The sequence below is a fragment of the Phocoena sinus genome, chromosome 15, assembly GCF_008692025.1.
Source record: "Phocoena sinus isolate mPhoSin1 chromosome 15, mPhoSin1.pri, whole genome shotgun sequence".
NCBI lineage: Eukaryota > Metazoa > Chordata > Mammalia > Artiodactyla > Phocoenidae > Phocoena > Phocoena sinus.
The window spans coordinates 72,244,263-72,268,181 of NC_045777.1; the positions used below are offsets into that span (position 1 = coordinate 72,244,263).

The following is a 23,919-nucleotide window of genomic DNA, read 5'->3' on the forward strand; positions in this document are numbered from 1 at the left end:
CCTCCACTCTCCAGCTCCCCCTCCTCTTTGACTTGCCCCCTCCAGTACTGGCCACCCCTGGACCTTCACACCCTCCCACTCCTGATTGCCCCTTGCCCAGCGCCCAGGCTCCCTTGCTTACCTGTTCACAGCTCATGTTGTTCATTCACTGAGCCATGCAAATTCTATGGCAGAAGCCTCTCAGGAGTATCTTTCTTCCCAATTCCAAGGTCAGCAAACAAGAGCAACTGCAAGAAAGAGTCTTGCTTTCTAGCTTTGTCCCACTCCTGATTGCTTCTACCTGGGGACAAACGCCAAACAGATCTCTCACGTGCAGGCTCTTCCCACGGAACACACTCCACACTGTTTGACAAAGACATCATTTTTTTTTTTAAGAATATTTCTTTTTTTTAATATTTATTTATTGGCTTCATTGGGTCTTAGTTGCGGCACGTGGGCTCTTCCTTGTGGTGCTTAGCTGCCCCGCAGCATGCAGGATCTTAGTTCCCTGGCCAGGGATCAAACCGGCGTCCCCTGCATTGCAAGATGGATTCTTAACCACTGGACCACCAGGGAAGTCCCGGCAAAGACATCTGATGGGACCTGTCAAACAGCCTTGCTACTGCTCGGGGATTTTCTATGGCTCCTCAGTGCCTACAGGGTGAACTCCGAGGTCCCCACTGGGATCCTTGGTCCTCCCAGATTGGTCCCACTTCTCTGGCTGCATCTGTCATCCATTATTCTTTACTTTCAATCTTTATGTTTCAATCAAGTGGAACTGCCAACCATTCCCTATACATGCCCATCCTGGTTGAAATCTTTCTCATCCTTCAAGGCCAGTTTGAACCACCTCCAGAAAACCTTCCTCGGTCTCCTCTTGGTCCTCCTTACGTATTATTTTGTGTTGTATTTGAATAATAACAATAACCAATGTTTATTCAACACTACTATTCAAGGCACCATTCTGTGTTATCTCATTTAATCGTTATGTCAGTCTTAGGAGGTAGGTGCTATATTATCCAGGTTTTATAGATGAAAAAACTAAGGCAGAGAGAGGTAACTTGGAGCAAGAAGTGATTTGCCCACGACTGCAGAGCTATAAAGCAATTGAGTCAGGATCTGAACCCAGACAGTCTGACTCCAGAACCCATGCCCTTAACCTTTACTCCATGCTGTGTCCCTCTTTTATCCTTTTTAGGAAATAAGGCTCCTTCGCTGCTTCCTCTGCCTAAAAATCTCACTACATACCAATTCCTCTTAATGCTATGGGAAGCACAACCACCTCCTTCTCCAAGCTACACTTCCTGGCATATCAGCAACCAGGATGGGTTAAGTGGTGCCTCTGGACTTCCTCCATCACAGCCCAAATCACTGTTTTGAACATTGGACTTGAGTCAGTGTCCCTGGCGCCCTGCACAAAACCCCAGTCTTCAGACGGTGTTTGCTGAATAAAGGAAATTACCCTTCCTCATCTTGGGATTCCCTTATCACCTGGCAGTCTCTCCAACAGAAGCCACTCAATATATGGTCACTGAATGTTGACTGCCAAAGGTCTCTGGCCTTGGCGGGGCTCTCATTTTCCTGCTGAGACTCCCCCAGACAGGTGAGACTGGCTCCTTCACTTCACCCTCACCTGAGCCCCTGACCCCTGTTCTGCCCAGATCTGACTGCTCATAGGAAGTGGTAGATACGTGTGGGCACAGTGCCAGTTTCCAGCTTTCCTGCTTTGTAGCGGTGAAACTTTGATCCTCAGTTTACTCATCTGTGAAACACAGCTGTTGCTATCCATCCCTGCCTCCTTAGCAGACTTCTTTTCATGGTCTTAAGTATAAAATATCGACAATCATTTTCAATCGTGTTTCAACAAATGTTTATTGCACATTTACTGTGTCATACATATTGTAACAATTTCAGTCTTCACACTAACCCTTTGAGGTAGATATTATTATTATTATTTATTTATTTGTTTTTTTTTTTGCGGTATGCGGGCCTCTCACTCCTGTGGCCTCTCCCGTTGTGGAGCACAGGCTCCGGACGCGCAGGCTCAGCGGCCATGGCTCACGGGCCCAGCCGCTCCGCGGCATGTGGGATCTTCCCGGACCGGGGCACGAACCCATGTCCCCTGCATCGGCAGGTGGACTCTCAATCACTGCGCCACCAGGGAAGCCCGAGGTAGATATTATTGATCCTCATTTTACAGATAAAGGAGCTAAGGCTCAGGGAAAGCATGTGACTTAACAGCTACGCCTTGGGGGCAAGTTGCAGAGACTAGGTCTGCACCGTGTTTCTGTATTCTTTCCACCCACTTCACTACCTGAGCCTCCTGTTGGTGTCAGTTACCCGCGGCTAGACCATGCCCTACATCTGAGGCCTCCTCCTCGGCCTTAGTCCCCCATAGCATTTACCTCTGCTGCAGATAAGCAGCGGGGATTCTTTTTGGAGACAGTGTTTGCACATGATCTTGGCTGCACCTGCTACTGAGATAACACTTGGAGAAAAACCCAGCATGTCACTCTCTTCATTTTTTAAGAAAGACTAGGGAGAGGAGGTGTCAAGTTTAATCTCTGAATCTTTACAGGCACTTTTATTTTTACAGGTTTGGAAACTAGAGGGATCCTTGAGGGAAAGCCAAGGGATGAATTTTGGGTCCCAAATCCCTGACTCAGGAGCCTCCCTCAGGGCCCAGTTAGTCCTTAGCGCTGAGGTCAGGCTCAAGCCCAGCCAGCGGGAGCCGCTCACCCGCACTCTTTAAAGATGTCCGGGTAGTGCCGGAACAGCACCGGCGGGTCCCGGTCACCTCGGACTGGGGCCCGAGGCACAGCCCGGATTCCGGGCCGCCGGCCCCGCCGGCCCCCAGAGCAGGAGCGGTGGATCCACTGGTGCGCTTCCACGGCAAACTTCCTCTTGAAGCGCATGCCACACTCGGGGCAGGGGAAGGGCCGCTCACCCGAATGCATGCGCCGGTGGCTGACCAGCAGCGAGGGATAGGTGAAGCGGCGGCCGCAGTCTGCACACACGTGGCGCCGCTGGCTGGCCTGAGCATCTACACTGGGCACCGGGGCCGGGGGCTGCGCACCTGCGCTCTGGTCACAGGCAGCTTTGCTGGGTGGCTCTGCTCTTGCCGAGGTTTTGCTGATGGTTGAGTCAAGGTTGTTTTTAACCAGCTCTTCAGGCCTCTCCTTCCTAGGAGTCTTTTTGGATCCTTTGGCTCCTGGCCCTGTCTTGGGTTCCTCTTCCTTTTTGTTTGGGGCATCTCCTAGGAAACAGGAATCAAGTTACATTTTAAAACACATTCGCTTATATCGTCTCAGGTTATAGGATGCTTTTACTTAAGGAAGTGCCAGAAAAGTACTGCCCAGTGATTAACACACAGGCTCTAAAGGATGGTAAACAGGGGTCAAAACTCTTAAGAGTGACTTATCTGGCCCTTGCTTCCTCATGTGTCAAACGGGAATCATAATGGTTTCTTTAGTTCACAAGTTTGTTGGGAGGATTAAATGAGTAAAAGCTTAAGTACTTAGTACTTGCTTAAGTACTTAGTAAATGCTCAGTAAGCAATAGCAGGACTTCCCTGGTGGCACAGTGGTTAAGAATCCGCCTGCCAATGCAGGGGACACGGGTTCCATCCTTGGTCGGGGAAGATCCCACATGCTGGAGCAACTAAGCCTGTGCGCTACAACTACCAAGCCTGCGCTCTAGGGCCTGCGTGCCGCAACTACTGAGCCCATGTGCTGCAACTACTGAGCCCACGTGCCCCAGCTACTGAAGCCCGCACACCTAGAGCCCCTGCTCCACAACAAGAGAAGCCACAGCGATGAGAAGCCCACGCACCGCAAGGAAAAGTAGCCCCCGCTTGCTGCAAATAGAGGAAGCCCGCGCGCAGCAATTAAAACCCAATGCAGCCAAAATAAATAAATAACCAGTAGCTGCTATTATCGTGGTTTCTCATTTTTTTGCAGGGTTAAGACATTTACAGAGGAGTAAAGATATTTGCTCAAGATCACTCTGCTGAGGGATGGTGAAAGGAGAAGAGCCAAGTTGTCAATTACTGGCCAATTACTGCTTTGCCTTGTTTGAGAATGTGAAAGGCAGACCTGAAGCTGCTTTCATTCTTAGGGGATTTTAGTTGTTCCTGAAAAGGGGAGAATGAACAGCGCTTCTCCCAGAGGGAGTCTCAGACTTGGGCTCCTGATTATCTTACTCTGGTCTCAACTTGACTACTGTACCAAATTCTGAAAAATTTGTATCAGGTCTGCCTCTTTTCCTTCTCCCGTATCCAACATCTGTTGACTCTTTCATTCCTTTAGGGATGCTGGAGGTGGCGATCTGAAAGAAAACACTGCTAGACAGGAAACCCTGGAATACTGGGGTTGGGGGAAACTTGGGACCATCCCTCACCTCTCAGAGCTCCTCCCAGGCTTTCCCCCTCCTCAGGATCCTGGGCGGCGGGGCTCCAAGCCTCACTCTCCTGTTCCATCCAAGAGATGAGGGCTGGTTTGGGGCCTGGGAATCCTGGGAGAGAACAGGGATCACAGTGCTGGCCTGAGAGGCTGCCCTGGGAAGATGGCATCCCCCTGTCAGGGTGAGGTCACCTCCTCAGAATTTAGGATCAACCTGGACAGGGTCTGCAGTGCTCCTGCCTGAAGCAAGCGGATGCGAGATGGAAGGACTCTCGAGAGGGTACCTTAAGCGCTGGGGATGGGAGGTGGCTGGTGTCGTTGGTGGAATAGTGCGGGATTAGGCCTCACAATCCTCCGGGTCCTCATGTCATCTCCCCTGTGAACCCCAGTGAAGGAGCAGGCGAACTCTGACCCGGAGCCTCACCGAGCGCGTCCAGGTGGCCGTAGGTCTCCCGCATCACGTCCCGGTACAGGGCCCTCTGCGCGGGCCGCAGACACCCCCACTCCTCCGGGGAGAAGTACACGGCCACATCCGCGAAGCTCATGGCCGCAGGCTTCTTGCAACCAGGCCCGGTCTCCCCCGGTCTCAGCACCAGGAGCGGGGCCGGGGGCGGCGCCATGTGGCCTCCAGCCCAGAGCGGCCGCCTGCTCCCCGCGCCTGGCCTCAGCTCTCGTCGTCCACAGGAAGGGCTCCCGAGCCCGGGGCCCCGCCCAGTCTTGGCCTCCGAACTCAGCCGAAGGGAACCGAAGTAGCAGGGTTGGCTGTTTGGGATTCGGGATTCTGATGGGGACAAATAAACACCCTCGGTGTTTAGTCACTTCCTGGCAGCTTGGACACAGACACCCAGGTTAAGGGACCCGTAAGGTGCCTTCAGAAAATATGGCGACATCCAGGCTTCAGTTGTCACTGGCTGCTCTTAAGGGCGCCGTCCCTTGACCGTATCAAACATGGCGCTGGTCTGGCTTTTCATTGTCCGCTTGACCCTAAATACAATGGCCGTGCAGGTGAGTTTCAACGGGTGGGAGCTGAGAGGAGCTTTCCTGCCATCAAGAAAGATGGACGTGCCCGCGGCTTCCAGCACTCCCGCTGGCCGCGTTGCACGCCGGTGATTGGCCGCGACAGCAGGAAGCGGCTGTGCCGCGACGCGGGACTGGCGGGGCGTTTTCACGCGGAAGTCTCTGTAGGCGGGATCTGGAACCCACCAATGATCTCGGCGTTTGTGGAGCCCGGGACTTTGAACTCGATGGTCTCCTTCTACGCCTCCCGGCAGCGGGATCCGCAAGCCGGTCTCTGGTCCCTGCGGGAAGATGCACGCACCTGGCCAAACCCTGGGGGCAGCCGAGGTAGAGATCAGGTACACGTTTACACTTGGGTGCACAGCTGCGGAGCCGACCCGACTCCTTGCACCGGCAGTTCCGCTCGCTCATTTTCTGGACTGGAGCCGCCGGCGAAGGAAGGTGCTTGGTGAGGCTGGAATTGGAATGGAGAAGTTTTAAATTACTTTTTAAGTTTTTCCAAAATAATTAACGTACGTGGTATTTTAAAAATACAAAAGGTTTGTAATGAAAAAGGCAGCCTCCCTACCCATTCCCCCTGTTCCCTAGAGGCAACTACTTTAAACTTTTTATTAACTTGAATTATATTGTACATACAGTAAAATGCACGGATCTTCAGTGTGAAATTCGTCGAGCTTTGATAAATGTATGCCATCACCCAAAACAAGATGTAGGACATTGGTATCACCCATGTTTCCTTTCCAATCAATACATACTTTTCTATTGTGATATATGGCATAAAATTTTAACCATTTTAAAGTTTTTAATTCAGTAGCATTAATTACATTCACAATGTTGTGCGACCATCACGTGTCATTTTCCAAAACATGATTTTCATCCTCACAAAAGAAAACCTGGAACCCGTTAAACAGTCCTTCCCCATTCCTTTCCTCCCCCCCACCCCACCAGCCCCCTCCCCACCCCTGGTAACTTCCAATCTACTTTTTCTCTTGGATTTTTTTTTTTTTTTTTTTTTTTTTTTTTTTGCGGTACGCGGGTCTCTCACTGTTGTGGCCTCTCCCGTTGTGGAGCACAGGCTCCAGACGCGCAGGCCCAGCGGCCATGGCTCGTGGGCCCAGCCGCTCCGCGGCATGTGAGATCCTCCCGGACCGGGGCACAAACCCGTGTCCCCTGCATCGGCAGGCGTTGTCTCAACCACTGCGCCACCAGGGAAGCCCCCTTTTCTTAAAAATTGTGATAAAATATACATAACATAAAAGTTATAATTTTAACCTCTTTTAAAAAATCATTTTAACAATTTTTAAGTTCAGTGGTATTAAGTACATTCACAGTGTTATGCAACCATCACCACCATCCACTTCAGGAATTTTTCATCTTCCTAAACTGATTCAATACACTTCACTCTTAGCCATTTCTTCTGGAGCTTTCATTTTAAAATACACTTTTTAAAAAAATTGCTTTTTCTTGGTATACTCATTTTAGACACTATGGGCACCCTGCTATGATACTTGATACTTAATTTCTAGCCCCATTCCCTTGACCTCTTTACAACATACTTAATGCAATAAATTATTTATTTATTTATGGCTGTATTGAGTCTTTGTTGCTGCATGCGGGCTTTCTCTAGTTGTGGCGAGCAGGTGCTACTCTTCATTGCGGTGCGTGGGTTTCTCATTGCGGTGGCTTCTTTTGTTGTGGAGCACGGGCTCTAGGCGCGTGGGCTTCAGTAATTGTGGCATGTGGGCTCAGTAGTTGTGGCTCACGGGCTCTAGAGCACAGGTTCAGTAGTTGTGGCGCACGGGCTTAGTTGCTCCACGGCATGTGGGAATCTTCCCAGACCAGGGCTCGAACCCATGTTCCCTGCATTGGCAGGCAGATTCTTAACCACTGCGCCACCAGGAAAGCCCATTGCAATACATTATTGTAAATAGCATTTCCTATATATGCTATTATTATACTTCCTTTCTTGTCAAATGTTTGCTTTTCTTCAATTTTATAATTGTTTTTTCTCCTTGTGTTATCTGCTCCGCTTCTTTAAGTTGTTGCAAATTACCAAGGGGAGCATCAAATCTCAAATCCCCGTTTTTTTTCCTGGGAAATCTCCCTCCTTGGACCGTCAGCCCTCTCTCCAAAACAGACTGGCCTCAGCTGTCATCCAGGGTCTTCCCTCCCTGCCCTTGGGTTGTATCCTCTGTTTCCTAGACTCAGTGTCTTCCTGTTTTTGAGTTGAGATGGGTCATCTTAATGGCTTGCATTGGACTGCCTACAGGTGCTAGATGTTTTCACTCCCACCTTTGGAATATTTCTGCAGTCAGGCAGGATGCAGACTCTAGTTACTAAGCATGGGGCCGGTCACTGGAGATAACAGACGGATGAGAACTACCAGGTGTCTGTTGGCAGCAGCCCACAGTCTGGTCTTGGAACAATTCCTTGCTTGCCCTCCTGCCTGCCCTACATGCCGAATCTCCCCTTTGTGTTCAGAAATGTTCTTTGCTGATCATGCTAGTGCCTTTTCAGTCTTTATATTTTCTGGCCTTGTCCTTGCTGTTTTTCACCGGAAATACTTTCTGGCTTTAAGTGTGACTTCTGCTGATTTTGCCTCAACAATTACGTGCTTATTTTAAAACATTTTGAGTTCTGGAGGTTTCACTGTGTGAATAGTGTAGAAATGGGAGTAAGGAAAAAAACAGATCCTCAGAAACAAGTATCCTTTTAAACAGGGAATCAGGGGCTTCCCTGGTGGCGCAGTAGTTAAGAATCCGCCTGCCAATGCAGGGCACACGGGTTTGAGCCCTGGTCCGGGAAGATACCACATGCCACGGAGCAACTAAGCCCGTGCACCACAACTACGGAGCCGCGTGCCTAGAGCCCGTGCTCTGCAACGAGAAGCCACCGCAATGATAAGCCTGCGCACTGCAATGAAGAGTAGACCCTGCTTGCTGCAGCAAGAGAAAGCCCGTGCACAGCAACAAAGACCCGATGCAGCCAAAAATAAATTTATTAACAAAACAAAACACGGAATCAACTTTATGTAAAGAGAAGCTATAAAGCATTTCACTTGGACCAAAAAATACTTCTGTTTATTCAGGTACTATGTTGTAAATCATTTCTCTTAGCACTAGGGATGGAGAAAACTTAAGAAGATGGAGCTAAGTACACTTGGCTGTTAACCATCAGATTGCAACGTTCAAGACTAAAACTGTTTGCTCGTAAGTGGTTGGTGTCATGTTTTTCCTGCCAATCATTATAAAAATACAAAAATGATGCTTTCAAATTGTTTTATTGCCCACCAAACTGTAAATGTTTGTTGAAGAATCTTGATCAGATAATTATGAGAAGTTAGGAAACACGCAGGAGGTCATTATAGTTCATAAATTTTACTTGTCAGTTTACATCTGAATAATGTAATAATATAATATGCTTAAGGCCACACAGCTAGTGGGGACTGAGCTGAACCTGGAATCCAGGTCTACCAGTTCAGGAGAGGCTATGTGGTGAAGTAAAAATAACCCTCAGTTCCCATTAATAATCATCTTTGGAACCCAGGTATTTGGAGAAGCAGTCTTTTGGTCAAGAGATATTTGAGCCACCTAGCACCACTCCTGACATGCAGACATGCTTAGTCCCCCCCACCTCCTTGCTTTTATCCCTTCAAGAGTTTCCTGTTCTAAAGTAGGGCTAGCAAATCTAAATAGGTCAGAAAGACCTCTCAACTGTTGACACATACAGACATTACAGTAAAAATTAAGTCGGAAGATAACTATGCCTTGATTTCAACTCTAATCACAAGTAATATACTCCTTCTTTAAAAAAAAAATTCCCCATCATCATATTTCCAGCTGCTGTGGCCCAAGAATACATCTTTACTTAAAAGATGCAAAATCCAGGAAACATGCAAATATCTGGGGAAAAAAAAGCACATTGCAATTACTATTCATAAAAATTTGGAGAAAAAACCCTTTAAGCTCACTAAGTTTGATACCTTTGTGCACTATGTGCAGAGCAAGTGTGGGGCAGGAGAGTTCCTCACCTGAAGCCACTGTCCTCTTTACGGCCACCTCTAAGTCTTCAAGACCAAACAGTGCCAACAGAGGCTTGACACCACATGTGTGTCCTTGCTAGCTACTTGACCTGCTCTGGGTAAAAGACAGAATCCTTGGATGAGCTTCCCCAGTGCGGACAGGCCCGAAGCGTGCCCTCTATTCCAGGGAGCACCAGCTCCTTTAATAGGCTCTTGCATCTAGGGTACTCCGTCTCTGAGGAGCGGGAGAGATACAGTCCAGAAAGCAGAATGCACTAAGGGAGAAAATAATCCAGAAAGAAAAGCCAGTTAGGTGAATGGTTTTCAGTGAAGTAACCTCAAGTGGGACTTGGAAGAGGGACCAGGAGCCTCAGCCCAAGAACTGAACACTAGTCGCGGGTGGCTGAAGGTGCACCAGAACCAGAACTGGAACGTGCCTTCCTAAGAGATGGTAGCAACGTGGCCCCAAGAGTGCTACCAGTCTCAATTTAGCTGTTCTGTTGAGCCCTTTCTGCAGATCAGGTGCAGGGAAACACGGAGGGGCTCCGGAGTGGGCAGTGTGTGCTGAGGCTCCGAGTGGGGGAGGAGGTTCTCCAAGGTCACAACCTGGGGTTTGAAGTGAAGGACCTTTCCCTCGTTTCTGCTCACAGCTGCCGAGATCTGGATCCTGGGCCTCTGGGCTTCACGCCTCCACCTCTCTTTCCACCTAAATGATAAAAGCGGGTTTGGGGCCTGAAAATCCTCACAAAGGAAAACACTGGGCTCGGCTGAGAACCCGAGAAGAGAACTGAGGGCGCTTGCTCGGTGCTCCACACTTCCAGCCCATCGCCCCTGGGCGCATCAGTCCCCGCTTCCCACAGATTACTGGGTCCTGGCTGGGCCGCCGGACCTCACTGAGCGCGCCCAGGAAGCCATAGGTCTCCCGCGTCACGTCCCGGTTCAGGGCCTTCTGCGCGGGCCGCAGACACCCCCACTCCTCCGGGGCGAAGTACACGGCCACATCCGACAAACCTCACGGCCCCTGGGCTACTTTCCCTCGTCCGCCCGGTCCCGGCCTCCCCGGGCACATCCGCCACCGGGAACCGGACCGGGGGCGGCGCCATGGGAAACCCTTCTGTGCTTCGCAGAGAGGCTTCCGGAAAATGTGGAAACGCAATTACCTGTTTCCGCCCTTCCTTGGAAAACGTCCTGAAGGCCCACAGTCCTGCCCTTAGCTAAGATGGTGCCCCCCCCCCCGCCCCCGGCCTCAACATCCCTCGCCTTTCTTATCTGCCCTTCCATGCCAAGGGGCAAATCGGAAGGGAGGTTGGACTCCACGGCGTAACCGTAGAGAGATAGCGTGCGTTGATTGGACAGCGCCGGTCGCTAGGGGAAGAAGGAAGGCTCTGATTGGTCTTTCCGGAGCGGTCTGTTTGAAAGGCCGAGAGTGAAGTAGCGGCAGATCCGAAGGTGGCCGGCGGTGCAGGATTTCTCTTGATCTGGCTTTTCTGGGTCGGCATCTAAGAGAGAGGGTCTAACGGAGTAAAGGTACTCATTTCTGCTACTCTCATGAGACCTCTTATGGGCAGGTCCGGGGCTTGGAGGTGAGTAAAAGCCCAAGGGCAAGACTGAGGCGGGTTCTGGAGGTAAGGGAGTGAGCTCTGGTACTCGGGCAGGGCTAGCCCGTGGGCTGTGGAAATGCGTTCCTACCCAGTATTTGATCTGGCCCATGCTCCAAGGTCACAGGTGTCTCCCCTTTTACAGACAATGAAACTGAGTGACGGGGCAGGTGACAGCTCACGGGGCAGCAGAGCCGGATTCAGAGTCATCTGGCTCCCGTTTCGGTTGAACTTAGGTTCAACTAAGTGCTTAGGGTAGCGCCTTGCACAAAGTACTCAATAAATAGGAGCTTATAGTTGTTATTGTAATTATAACACTATCTAGACCCTGCCTCAATCAGAAAACCTGTGTTCAAATTACAGCTCATAAATGAATAATAACACTGAGGAATGAGTCAGATCATCTCTTAAGATTTTTTTCAATCCTGGATCAAGGTGGTGGAGTGGGAAGATCCTGAGTTCACCTCCTTCCAGGACACACCAAAACTACAACTACATATAGAACAACTATCTCTGAGAACTGACCTGAAGACTAGCACAACAGATTTTCTACAACTAAGGATATAAGGAAAAGGCCACATCGAGAAAGGTAGGAAGGGCAGAGTCCTGGTCTAGTGAGAACCTCCCCCACTCCCGTGAGACAACCCACAAGCAGGAGGGATATCACAACCGCAAAGGTCCCCCCTGAGGAGCAAGGGGTCCATGTCCCACATCAGGCTCCCCAGCCTGGGAGACCTGCACCGGGAAGCCAAGCCCCCATAGCATCTGGCTTTGAAAACCAGCAGGGCTTACATCTGGGAGAGCCCGAGGGCCGTGGGAAAGGGAAGACACTCAATTATTAAGGGACTGTCGCAGAAACTCACTTGCTCCAAGTCCTAGCACAGAGGCAGCAGCTTGAAAAGCGCCTGGGTCATACAAGAAGGAGATTCATTGACTAATTTCAGGGCATGCACCGGAGGGGCAGGGATCTGGTGGAATTTTCTCTGGGGATGGAAGCACTGGCAGACGTCATTTGTTTTTACTTTCTTTCCACGTAGCTGGCCTGGTGCTGGTGAGCACTATTTCTATCACTCTCCATCAGCCTAGCTAACACCACGCGCCCTGCCCCTGCTTTCCCCTGAGGACCCAGGGGACCAACCTCACCCACCAGCACACCTGCAACATTTGCTGCCCAACCGCAACAGGAGGGCACATGCAGCCCACACAGGGGATACCCCTGGAGCACCTGGCTCTGTTAATCAGGGGAGATTGCACCACTGAGCCCACAGGACACCTCCTACGTAAGGCCGCTCTTTCAAGACTGGGAGATGAAGCTGATTTACATAGAAATGAACACAGAGGGTTAGGCAAAACGAAGAAACTACAGAATATCTTCAGAAGCAAAGAACAAGACAAAACCTCAGAAAAAGAACTAAACAAAGTGGAGACAAGCAGTTTATCAGATAAAGAATTCAAAGTAACAGTCATAAAATTGCGCATCGAACTCAGGAGAAAAGTGGATGAATCCGGAGAGGTAATCTGTGAGGAAATCATCAAAGGGCTAGAAGATCTGAAAAACAAAGATTTAGAACTTTAGAATTTATTAACTGAAATGAAAAATACACTCGTGGAAAGCAGCAGGAAATCAGAGAATGCAAAAAAACCAAAACAGACTAGTGATCTGGAAGACAAATGGAAGTTGCCCGATCAGAACAGCAAAAAGGGGGACTTTGCTGGTTAAGACTCTGTGCTCCCAATGTAGGGGCCCAGGTTCAATCCCTGGTCAGGGAGCTAGATCCTGCATGCTGCAACTAAGACCCGGAGCAGCCAAATAAATAAATAAATATTTAAAAAAAAAAAAAAAAGGAATCCCAAAAAAAACAAGAATAGGGTCCCCACCACGGGTCCCAGCAGCTCCAGAGAGAGTGGCAGCAGCCAGGCAGCCCAGCTTCGAGAAGGCTCTTGGCAGTCTGGCTGGCACACCAGGGAAGTCCCTATTTACTCTCTTTTAGATCCTTTTCCCATATAGGCCATTACAGAGTATTGAGTAGAGTTCCCTGTGCTATACAGTAGGTCCTTATTAGTTACCTATTTTATATATAATAGTGTGTATATGTCCATCCCAATCTCCCAGTTTATCCCTCCCCCCATCCCCCCGGTAACCATAAGTTTGTTTTCTACATCTGTGACTCTATTTCTGTTTTGTAGATAAGTTCATTTGTACCATTTTTTTAGATTCCATATATAAGCGCTATCATATGATATTTGTGTTTCTCTGTCTGATTTACTTCACTCAGTATGATAGTCTGTAGGTCCATCCATGTTGCTGCTGTAAATGCTTTTTTTTTAAGAGGTGAAGTCATTTGCTGGTTGTTTATTTTTTGGTACAACCAGAAAGTAGTGGGATATTGAATATGGGAGGTTCTGATTGTCTTGGGTGTCAGCTTAACATTCCATAGATGGGGTAGCTTTTCTATCCTATAATACAAAGCATACTAAATGGCAATTGGAGTCAGTTGTACATTTAATGTCTTGAACACTTTTTATATATTTATTTTATTTTCCCTTTTTTTTTTATTGGCTGCGTTGGGTCTTAGTTGTGGCACACAGGATCTTTGTTGAGGCATGCAGGATCTTTCTCATTACAGCGTGTGGTCTACTTGGGCTTCTCTCTAGTTGTGGCATGTGGGTTTTCGCTCTCTAGTTGTGGAGGATGGGCTCCAGGGCACGTGGGCCCTGTAGTTTGCGGCATGCAAGCAAGAGCTCAGTAGTTGTGGCATGCGGGCTTATTTGCCCCATGGCATGTGGGATCTTAGTTCCCCGACCAGGGATCGAACCCGCATCCCCTGCGTTAGAAGGCGGATTATTTACCACTGGACCACCAGAGAGGTCCCTTGAACACTTTAAATTACTTCTCTTCCCTTGTTGTTTTTGGTAGAATTGTTTCCTAAAGCAAACCACTCCTTGATCTTGGCTCTCCTGGTCAGAATTTTGTGCACTCTATAACATCGTTGGTCCTGGTAGTCCAGTTTTCCTAATAACTTTGTTAATGTGCTGTGAATTATTGAAAACTTGAGTATGTAGTGTATACGATATTAAATTGTGAATTTAGTGGGACTTAGGATGTAACAGAATATCAACATTTGAAGATATGGGTACTTGATATCCTGTTAAGGGAATTTGCCTCCAAATTTTAAGCTGGAATAACTGTTCAGAAAAGAATCATGGGGGACTTCCCTGGTGGTCCAGTGGGTAAGACTGCGCTCCCAATGCAGGGGGCCTGGGTTCGATTCCTGGTGGGGGAACTAGATCCTGCATACATGCTGCAACTAAGAAGTCCTCATGCCACAACTAAGAGTCCACATGCCTCAACTAAGCCCTGGCGCAGCCTAAGTAAATTAATTAACAAATTTAAAAAAAGAAAAGAAAAGAATCATGGGAATTTCCTGGCTGTCCAGTCGGTTAGGACTCTGTCTTTCCACTGTAGGGGGCACAGGTTCGATCCCTGGCTGGGGAACTAAGATCCCACAAGCTGCGCAGTGCAGCCAAAAAAAAAAAGACTCACAACTACATAATTTTTTAGATTTTTGGTATGTATGTTAAGAATTGTGTACAGAGCTTCCCTGGTGGCGCAGTGGTTGAGAATCCGCCTGCCAGTGCAGGGGATACGGGTTTGATCCGTGGTCCGGGAAGATCCCACATGCCGTGGAGCAACTAAGCCCGTGCACCACAACTACTGAGCCTGTGCTCTAGAGCCCATGAGCCACAACTACTGAGCCCACGTGCCACAACTACTGAAGCCTGCACGCCTGGAGCCCGTGCTCCACAATGAAAGAAGCCTCCGCAGTGAGAAGCCCATGCACTGCAACAAAGAGTAGCCCCCATTTGCCGCAACTAGAGAAAGCCCGCGCACAGCAACGAAGACCCGACACAGCCAAAAATAAATAAATTTATTTAAAAAAATGAATTGTGTACAAATTGAAATGCCTGTGTACTGATCCTCGAAACAACTAATAAAATCTCAATTATGAAAGAAAAGAAAAGGAAACAAAAATGAAGATAGTTTAAGGGACCACTGAGAGGACATCACGCAGACTAACATTTGCATTGTAGGGTCCCAGAAGCAGGAGTGAGAGAAAGGGAGAGAAAACCTATTTGAAGAAATAATGGCTGAAAAGTTCCTTAACCTGGCAAAGGAACCAGAAAACCAAGTCCAGGAAGCACTGAGTCCCAAAAAAGATGTACCCAAAGAGACCCACATCAAAGACACAATTAAAATGTCAAAAGTTAAAGACCGTTTTCAAACTTTTCCAACAAAATATTCATAAAAGTCAAAGAAGGAAACTTCTAGAGATGTAACAAAAAGCTCTCCATCCCCACAGTGAAACCACTTTGAAAATCTACCTTTAAAATTCACGTGGGGCTTCCCTGGTGGCGCAGTGTTCCCACATGCCGCGGAGCAACTAAGCCCGTGCACCACAACTAGTGAGCCTGCGCTCTAGAGCCCGTGGACCACAACTACTGAAGCCTGCGCTCCTAGAGCCTGTGCTCCGCGACAAGAGAAGCCACTGCAATGAGAAGCCCGTGCACCACAAGGAATAGTAGCCCCTGCTCGCTGCAACTAGAGAAAGGCCACGAGCAGCCAAAAAATAAATAAATTTTTTTTAAAAAAAGAAAATGCAAATTCACATGAATTTTTAAAAATTTATTTATTTAATTTATTTTTTGGCTGCGTTGGGTCTTCGCTGCTGCACGCGGCCTTTCTCTGAAAGACGTGCTCACAGCAACATAAGTTGCAATAGCTCAAAACTGGAAACTATCCACAACAGTAGAATGAATAAACAAAGTGGGATATTCACTACATGGAATACCATTCAGGAATGAGAATGAATCATCTCCAACCACATGCATAATATGGATGAATCTTATAGACAAATATTGAGCAAAAGATGCCAGACAAAATAGTATACATGATTCTATTCATATAAAGTATAAAAACAGGCAAAACTAATGCAAGCTATTAAGAATCGGGATAGAGGGTTACCTTTTTTGTTTCTAGGGTGCTGATGAGATTCTGATTCCTGTTCTAGGTGCTGGTTACTCAGATGTGTTCAGTTTGTGAAAATTGAGCCATGCACTTGTGATATGTGAACTTATTTGTGTATTATGCTTCAATTTTTTACAAAAAGTCTCTCCTCTAGTCCCTTTCCCCTCCCTAGAGGCAATTTCTGTTACCAGTTTCTTATGTCCTTTCTGAGTTATTTTACTTTATTTGTTTTTTTGGCCGCGTGGCATGTGAGATCTTAGTTCCCCAAGCAGGGATCGAACCCACGCCCCCTGCATTGGAAGGCAGATTCTTAAGGCAGGTTCAGACTGGACCACCAGGGAAGTCCCCCAACTTCATTCTTTTTCACGTCCCAGCACCAACTGTTGAAGACTTTCTTTCCTTGCAGTGTCTGGCACCTTTGCTGCAAATCAGTTGATCATAAATACAAGGGTTTATTTCTGGAAGAACATTTTGTCTTATTTAATACATTTCTCTCATTTGGATCTTGAAGAATTAGAATCCCTGAAAACTCTAGTTACTTCCCTTCTCCCATGCCCAGCCACGCTGGTAGATGGCTGTAGGTACATTTGGAAAAGGGTAGGAAGAAGTTTTACAGTGTTTTGCCAATGTAACATGGTCCTTCATCAAGGGGACCCAGCCTTCCCTTATTCAAGGGGCTCTAGGTCTGGAATTGGCTCAAGTCTGAGAATTTGCTGAGGGTAGAGCCTTGTGTTTTTTGGCATACTCAGCAAGATGTGTAGCAACATGAGAGACCCATGGAGGAGCATCTCCTAACACTGACTTGATGGGGTTCTCGTACCAACTATAGATTGGCATGTATATAAAATGCTTAATGCCACGGTACACGGCACATCATAAAGGCTCAACAAAATAGCTAGAATACTATTGCAGTAGGCCAAAGAATAAACAGAGTGGATGTAGTGAATGTAGGCTACTGTTGTTTTAAAAAACTTAGCTGAAAATAGGAGATGGGGACAGAAGCCAAAAGGAAATTTCTTCGTTTTCAAAGACAGATTTTACCATGTTCATAGGTTGGCATGTATATATTCCAGGCAAGAGAGGGACTCTGAAACCATAAAACTAAGAGAGAATAATAGACAGAGCAAAGTCCTTGAGAGGGCATAAGGAGATGAAATCCAGGCACACCTATACAGACAAGCTCTGCATATGAGGGACTTCCCATGAGGTGGGGAAGCAAGTACGAGTGGTCACACTGGTAAATATGGAGTCACAGCAGGGAGTGGAATGTTAAGGGAGTTCCTGTTTGACATCCTGTGTTTTCTTGGTGAAGGGGAAGGCAGTCACTGGTTTGGGGCTATAAAAGACATAAACAATGTTGAAGGTTCAGCTGAGGATGGAGTGGAAAGACTGGCCCCTCTCAGCAGCACTGTGAATTTTTTTTTCTTCATAGCTCACATATAGGCATGAGGACAGATGGGAGATATACCCATATTGGGGCTGTGGATTAGTTAATTCTTTTGGTTGCAAGTAACAGAAACTCAACTTAAACTACATGAAGCAGAAGGGAGAATTACTTGGAAGAATACTGGGATCTCCCACTGACTACAGTTAATTGTCAAAGGGCTCCTGGGACTGAAGTGCATTAGGAAACCTAAGAACTGGTCTGTCATCTCGGCCCTCCACAGACCACATACTGGGACTTGCCTACCAATGGCTCCCAAGTTTATGAGTTACAATCCAGGCCCAAAGAAATTTCTAAAATTCCTAGGTAAGGAAGTAGTTGGGTCAGCCTGGTGATAGAGGTAGGGAAAAGAGGCAGTTCTGAAACAGGAGGCTGGGCAGAATTCTAATAGGTTTCTGCTAGGAAAGGGCAGGTTTCCATCAGAACTGTAAAAATGTCTACTTAGTCAAGGAACTAGATTTACATTTTATGAACAGTAATTCCACAGAGAACATGATCATTCATCAGACATTCTAATGAAACCCAATCTGTTGGATTGATGAAACCCATCAATCCAAGGAGAAACAAACAGTTACAATGCAACTTGCTAAATACCGGAACAGGTAATTACAAATACCCTGTGCCCCAGCTACACCCCCCTGGGGCTGATATCAGGCGGACTGAGGGAAGAAGCAACAGGGGTAGGAGGATGACCCACACCAGCTATTGGAATATGCGATATGTCATGTTTAGAAATTCAGTTTGGTACAGCTACCCAAGGCAAAGTGGTATGCCTTGTTTACTTAATTCAGTAAAGCTTTACTGCACACCTACTTAGGAACGGGTGCCATGGAGGCATGTCAAAATTAAAACATATTGCTGCTGCTGCTGTCTGGAGCTTTTATTAGGGAGGCAGGGCATGAACACAACTTGATGACTACAGACTCTTCCTGCTTTGTATTCAGTTACCTAACTCTTTAACCTCCTTGAATGGCCTCACTTCATTTCATGAAAAATGTTCACAGAGGACTCATGGAAGGTTCCTGATTCTGATGAGACTCGGGGAGGAGTGAGACCCAGTTCTCAAGAATTTTCCAGCTACTGGCTGCCTGGAACGAATCCAAATCCACCAGATAAAGTACAACAAGCTGGTCCTGGTTCTACTTCTTGCTGCCTAGACCACAGCTCCCCTGTTTTTCCTCAATCTCCCAAAGCTCACTGCGCTTATGTCCCAGACCCATCTTGAACCAACTTTCCAAACACAGGATGCAGACAACTTACTTCACAGCATGTGGTTTTAGAACAAAAGAAAAAGCTTAGGTATTTAGGTGTCTGAAACCCAATAAATTCCTGGTACACTGCTACCACCCCCAAATCCAATGCAATCTAGAGCTGTTAAAACAAGTACAGACCAAGGAGGTACAGTGTATACTGTGATGCTGGCTTACTTTGTATGATCCTTTAAAAAGGACATTGAAAAACCAGCACCTGTTTGGGGAGAGATCATGTGTGGGACTTGAATACCTATCTTTAAGGAATGACTGACCAAATTAATGCTAATTAACCTGAAAACATGGGGGCAGAGTATTTGTGGTTAAGTTTTCTGAAGGGCTGCCATGTAGATCAAGTTTTAAACATATTCTGGGCAAGGCTTCCAGGGAAGGAGAATGTTGTTCTTATGGGCCTTCTAATTGTCAGAGCTGTCCCACAGTGAAATGACCTGCCTTGTGAGGTAGTGAGCTCCCTGTCAAGGGAGGTTTTAAAGGGTAGAAGACCACTTGGCAGGAATATCGTCAAAAGGGGGCTAAACCAGGTTTGATTAAACCTGGCATGGAGGAAGAGGCAGAGGAGGAGGAGATCTTGCTCCCCATAAATGGGATCCTCCTGACTGCATGCAAGGGGACAGGTAATCCCTGCGTGCACAAACTAGAAAACACAAAGCCCGTAAATTAGATGGGGAGAACTTTTAGCCCAATATCCACACACAGAAACTCTTTTAGGATAGGGTAGGTTGGAAAACTTTAACCAAATAATGTCACTTGTCCTACTGGGACTGTCTGTTCCAGACACATGTATTAAGGCAGCCAGCGTGGTAGAATAAAGTTCAGCTCTGTGTAGCAAGAGACCTGGGTTTTAGTTCTGACTCTGCCCTGTATAACCGGGGGCTCCTTCCCTTTTCTGGGCCCCTCCGCGAAAAGAAATGAACTTACACAGTCCTTCCCATTCTAAAGGGCATTGCCTTTCTGGCTAGGCACTCCTATAGCAGATCTGGGGCTACAGTTCTGGACCCCAGGGCTACACTTGTGGACGGCCAGAGACCACCTCTGGCGGAAGCAACGGCCACACTCGAGGCAGGGGAAGGGCTTCTCCCCAGTGTGCAGGAGCTGGTGCTGAGCCAGGTGGCTCCACTGGGCGAACCGCTTGGAGCACAGGTCGCAGGCATAGGGCCGCTCGCCCGAGTGGACGCGCCGGTGACTGGCCAGCAGTGAGGGGTAGGCAAAGCGGCGGCCACAGTCGTCACACGCGTGCAGTTTCTCCTCGGTGTGCGTGCTGCGGTGTATGGCGAGGGAACCGCTCCGCCGGAAGGCACGTCCGCAGTCCGGGCAGGGATAGGGCTTCTCTCCCGTGTGCAAGAGCTGGTGCTGGAGCAGCGTGCTGCGCTGAGAGAAGCGGGCCTCGCAGTGCTCGCAGGCATAGGGACGCTCTCCGGAGTGCACCCGCCGGTGACTGACCAGACGAGAGGAGGAGGAGAAGCGCCGCTCGCAGTCCGGGCACGGGTAGGGCTTCTCGCCTGTGTGGATGCGCTGGTGGATGACCAGGGCGGTGCGCTGGCGGAAGCGCCGGCTGCATTCCAGGCAGGTGTAGGGCTTCTCTCCGGTGTGTGTGCGCTGGTGGATGGCGAGCAGGGAGGGGTAGGCGAAGCGACGCCCGCAGCTGGGGCACTGGTGGGGTTTTTCACCCGTGTGTGTGGTCCGGTGATTGGCCAAGGACCTGCTCCTCCGGAAGCAGCGGCCACAGTCAGGACAGTGGTAGGGCTTCTCGCCTGTGTGGATAACCTGGTGCTGGGAGAGGTTCTTGCGCTGGGAGAACCGCTTGCCACACTGGTCACAAACATAGGGACACTCCCCAGAGTGTGCCCGCCGGTGACTGACCAGCAGGGACGGGTAGGAAAAGCGGCGCCCACAGTCTGGGCAAGGGTAAGGCTTTTTCAGATTCTGGGCACACTTGTGGCTCTGCAGGGCCGGGTGATCGGGAAAGGTACAACCACAGTCAGGGCAGATGGGACCTCCGGATGTCTGCCTGGGGATCAGGCGGGGTTTGCTGGGCCGGCGGCCTCGCTTCCCCTTTCGGGGTGCCTCCTTAGGCGGGAATACTTCCTTCTCTTCATTCTTCTTTCTGGTTCTGGTTTCTACAGGAACACAAAGGAGAAATTAATTTAACAAACACTGGCTCCTACTCTTTCCTATTATAGTGTTACAGGTTATAAAACAGACTCGGCCCGTCTTCTAGGAATGTTAGTGACAAAGACAACCAACCAAGTGTGACATACGGCTATGGAAATATGGAGGGTATTACAGGAGCCCCTAATCCAGCTTGGAGAAATCAGGGAAGGTTTCTTGGAGGAGATTAAGCTGACTTTTAAAAGGTTTTGGGGGCTTCCCTGGTGGCGCAGTGGTTAAGAATCCTCCTGCCAATGCAGGGGACACAGATTCGAGTCCTGCACCGGGAAGATCCCACATGCTGTGGAGCAACTAAGCCCATGCACCACAACTACTGAGCCTGCATTCTAGAGCCCATGAGCCTCAACTACTGAAGCCCGCACGTCTAGAGCCCCAGCTCTGCAACAAGAGAAGCCACTGCAATGAGAAGCCCATGCACTGCAAGGAAGAGTAGCCCCGCTCGCCACAACCAGAGAAAGCCTGCGTGCAGCAAAAGACCCAACTCAGCCAAAAATAAATAAATAAATTAATTAATTAAAAAAAAAGTTTGGGGGACTTCCCTGGAGGTCAGCGCTTCCACTGCAGGGGGTATGGGTTCGATCCCTGGTCCAGGAACTAAGATCCTGCATGCCGCATAACGTGGCCAAAAATAAATGAATAAAATAAAAAAATAAAATTTTTTTTCAGTTTTTGAAGAGGTAAGTGTAAGGCAGGAAGTGGAAACAAATGAGGTATGATTTGGCATTGACTAGGTCATAAGGCCCTTTAAGCCAATGCTTCTCAAATTTTATTGTGATCCGAATCATTTGGAGGGTTTAACGAAACAGATGGCTGGGCCCTACCCCCAGTTTTAGATTCAACATGTCTAGGATGGGGTCCAGGAATTTGCATTTTCTAATACATTCCCGACTGCTGCTGCTGCCGCTGCTGCTGGTCTGAGGACCACACTGTGAGAACCAAACCTAAACGTACATCCAAATCAACTGAGGCTATTAAAATATGTGTATGTTCATAGATATCCATAAGAGTAAATGAGTCGTTCTGCGATGGGGTCCAGGAATCTGTATTTTCACCAAGTTCCCCAAGTATCTTAGATATAACTGACAGCCATTTGACAACCTGCCTTGGCAAAAACTGAAAGGCTTTTTTTTTTTTTTTTTTTCTGGTACGCGGAACTCTCACTGTTCTGGCCTCTCCCGTTGCGGAGCACAGGCTCCGGACGTGCAAGCTCAGCGGCCATGGCTCACGGGCCTAGCCGCTCCGCGGCATGTGGGATCTTCCCAGACCGGGGCACGAACCCGTGTCCCCTGCATTGGCAGGCGGACTCTCAACCACTGTGCCACCAGGGAAGCCAAGCTGAAAGGTTTTAAGCAAGGAAATATCATGTCTGATCTGAATCTTAGAAAGATAGCCCTGCTCTTAGAGAATCTGGCACAGAAACTCCAGCCCAGACAGTTCCATCTGCCCCTGTAGGTGGATCTGGGGGGCCCTTCTGCCTGAATGGCCTTAATCAGAGCCTTGCTTGATCCTGAGGAGACTTGCTGATTCCTGCACTGATCGGGGTCATTCTGCCAGAAGGGCAAAAAGAGGCCCCTGCACCCCAGGCCACTGTTCCCCATAAAATCCCTTCAACCAAAACCTGGAAAAGTCAGAGGTATAGGCTCTCTCAGTCAGAGCCCAATTCAAAGCATGCTGGAGACAGAGTCCTGGGAAGGAGGAAGGAGGGTTGTAGCTCTTTTGAAAAGCTCACTGATCCATTTACACAACAGACAACTGCAGGTGGTCAGTTTACAAACTGACAAGTGAATCTTTGGTAGAAGGACTCGACACCATGAAAGATACAGGAACCCTGAAGTTGTAGAAACGAACACGGTAAATGGAGCGTGGGTCATAGGTACCCCTAGCCACGGAAACTCTGCACTGAGTCATTAGAGGCTGCAAACCCTCCGAGGCAATTTTCACTTACTTCTTTGGACTGTTACCCTCCTTGGGCACTCCTGTGGATCCAGAGCAGCCGGTTCCCAATCATCGGTATTTCGTTCCAACCAGGAGATGAGGGCTGGTTTGGGACCTGCGCACCCTGGGGAAGAAGAATCAGTCAGAGGCCCAGCTCGTACACAACGCTGGGTAGACTTACTTACCCGGTGGCATCTCCTGCCAAGCCCCTGTCCTCCCGCCCGACACAACCTCTTCGCAGGCCAGGACCATGGACACTCTGGACTCCCACCCCCAGTTCCTCCATCCCTTCGGGTCCCGCGGAAGCGGATTGGGGCGGGCCTCACCGAGCGCGCCCAGGTGGCCGTAGGTCTCCTGCATCACGTCCCGGTACAGGGCCCTCTGCGCGGGCCGCAGACACTCCCACTCCTCCGGGGAGAAGTACACGGCCACGTCCCCGAACTTCACCGCCCTCGGCCTCCTTCCCCTTCTCCGGCCGGGTCCGGCCTCTCCTGGTCCCCGCGCGGGGAGCGGAGCCGAAGGCCGCGCCATTGGACCCGACAAGCCGGCGCCACGGCTGTCCCGGCCTTGGCCGCTGGGCGCTGGCGGGCCCCGGGATTTGGGAGCCCAAGCCGGATCCGGGCGGAGCGTGCCTGGGGAGACCAGCAGGGAACAGGAATCGGCCGCCGGCGGGGCTAACGGAAACCTTTCGCTGTTATTCAGGAAACTCCTGCCCGAACTTGGGTGAAAGGCACCGGAAGATGCCTTCGGGGAAAATGGCGGCCCCGCTGCTGCACCGCCTTTGCCTGAAACACAGGCAGCTTCCAGCTATCGATTTTATTGACCGGAGCGCCATGCCGGCTCCCTAACCTCTTTGCCCTCAAGTGTGATGGCGCTGCGATTGGGCTTCACGCCCTTTTCCCCCCTATTCCACGCGGTCATTGGGCGGTGGCCTAAGATCGAGTATTCTGATTGGGTATTGCCAAAAGCGGCCTGTTTGAACGAAGCCAACGGAAGCGTAAGGGCAGAAAGCTGGACCCTCGATGTCGGGTGACTGTCCGGGAGTCTGGAGGCGGGAAG

General features: G+C 49.1%; 1 protein-coding gene and 2 long non-coding RNA genes across 3 annotated transcripts; 1 reads left to right on the forward strand and 2 right to left on the reverse strand.

Annotated features, from left to right (window-relative positions):
- Positions 1 to 1,834: 1,834 nt before the first annotated feature.
- LOC116740486 (zinc finger protein 689) lies at positions 1,835 to 23,835 on the reverse strand. Its single transcript, XM_032606128.1, has 8 exons — positions 23,187 to 23,835; positions 22,871 to 22,984; positions 19,693 to 20,873; positions 10,283 to 10,366; positions 5,318 to 5,677; positions 4,804 to 5,194; positions 4,378 to 4,491; positions 1,835 to 3,235 (listed from the first exon to the last, which is right to left on the reverse strand). Exons 1-8 carry the CDS (start codon positions 23,389 to 23,391, stop codon positions 2,715 to 2,717), a joined length of 2,970 nt encoding a protein of 989 aa, XP_032462019.1. The 5' UTR covers positions 23,392 to 23,835; the 3' UTR covers positions 1,835 to 2,714.
- On the reverse strand, positions 8,754 to 10,536 carry LOC116739715. Its single transcript, XR_004345685.1, has 2 exons — positions 9,427 to 10,536; positions 8,754 to 9,298 (listed from the first exon to the last, which is right to left on the reverse strand). It is a non-coding gene; the product is annotated as an uncharacterized LOC116739715 (long non-coding RNA).
- On the forward strand, positions 10,738 to 12,714 carry LOC116739716. Its single transcript, XR_004345686.1, has 3 exons — positions 10,738 to 10,944; positions 11,451 to 11,604; positions 12,053 to 12,714. It is a non-coding gene; the product is annotated as an uncharacterized LOC116739716 (long non-coding RNA).
- Positions 23,836 to 23,919: the final 84 nt, after the last annotated feature.

Coding starts and splice junctions, on each gene's coding strand:
- LOC116740486 (XM_032606128.1), bottom strand. CDS start 23,391: ATGGCGCGGCCTTCGGCTCCGCTCCCCGCGCGGGGACCAGGAGAGGCC. Junction 10,367..19,692: donor GCCAGAAAGGCAATGCCCTT/TAGAATGGGAAG, acceptor CGGCCCGCGCAG/AAGGCCCTGAACCGGGACGT. Junction 3,236..4,377: donor CCTGGGAGGAGCTCTGAGAG/GTGAGGGATGGT, acceptor CCTGTTTCCTAG/GAGATGCCCCAAACAAAAAG.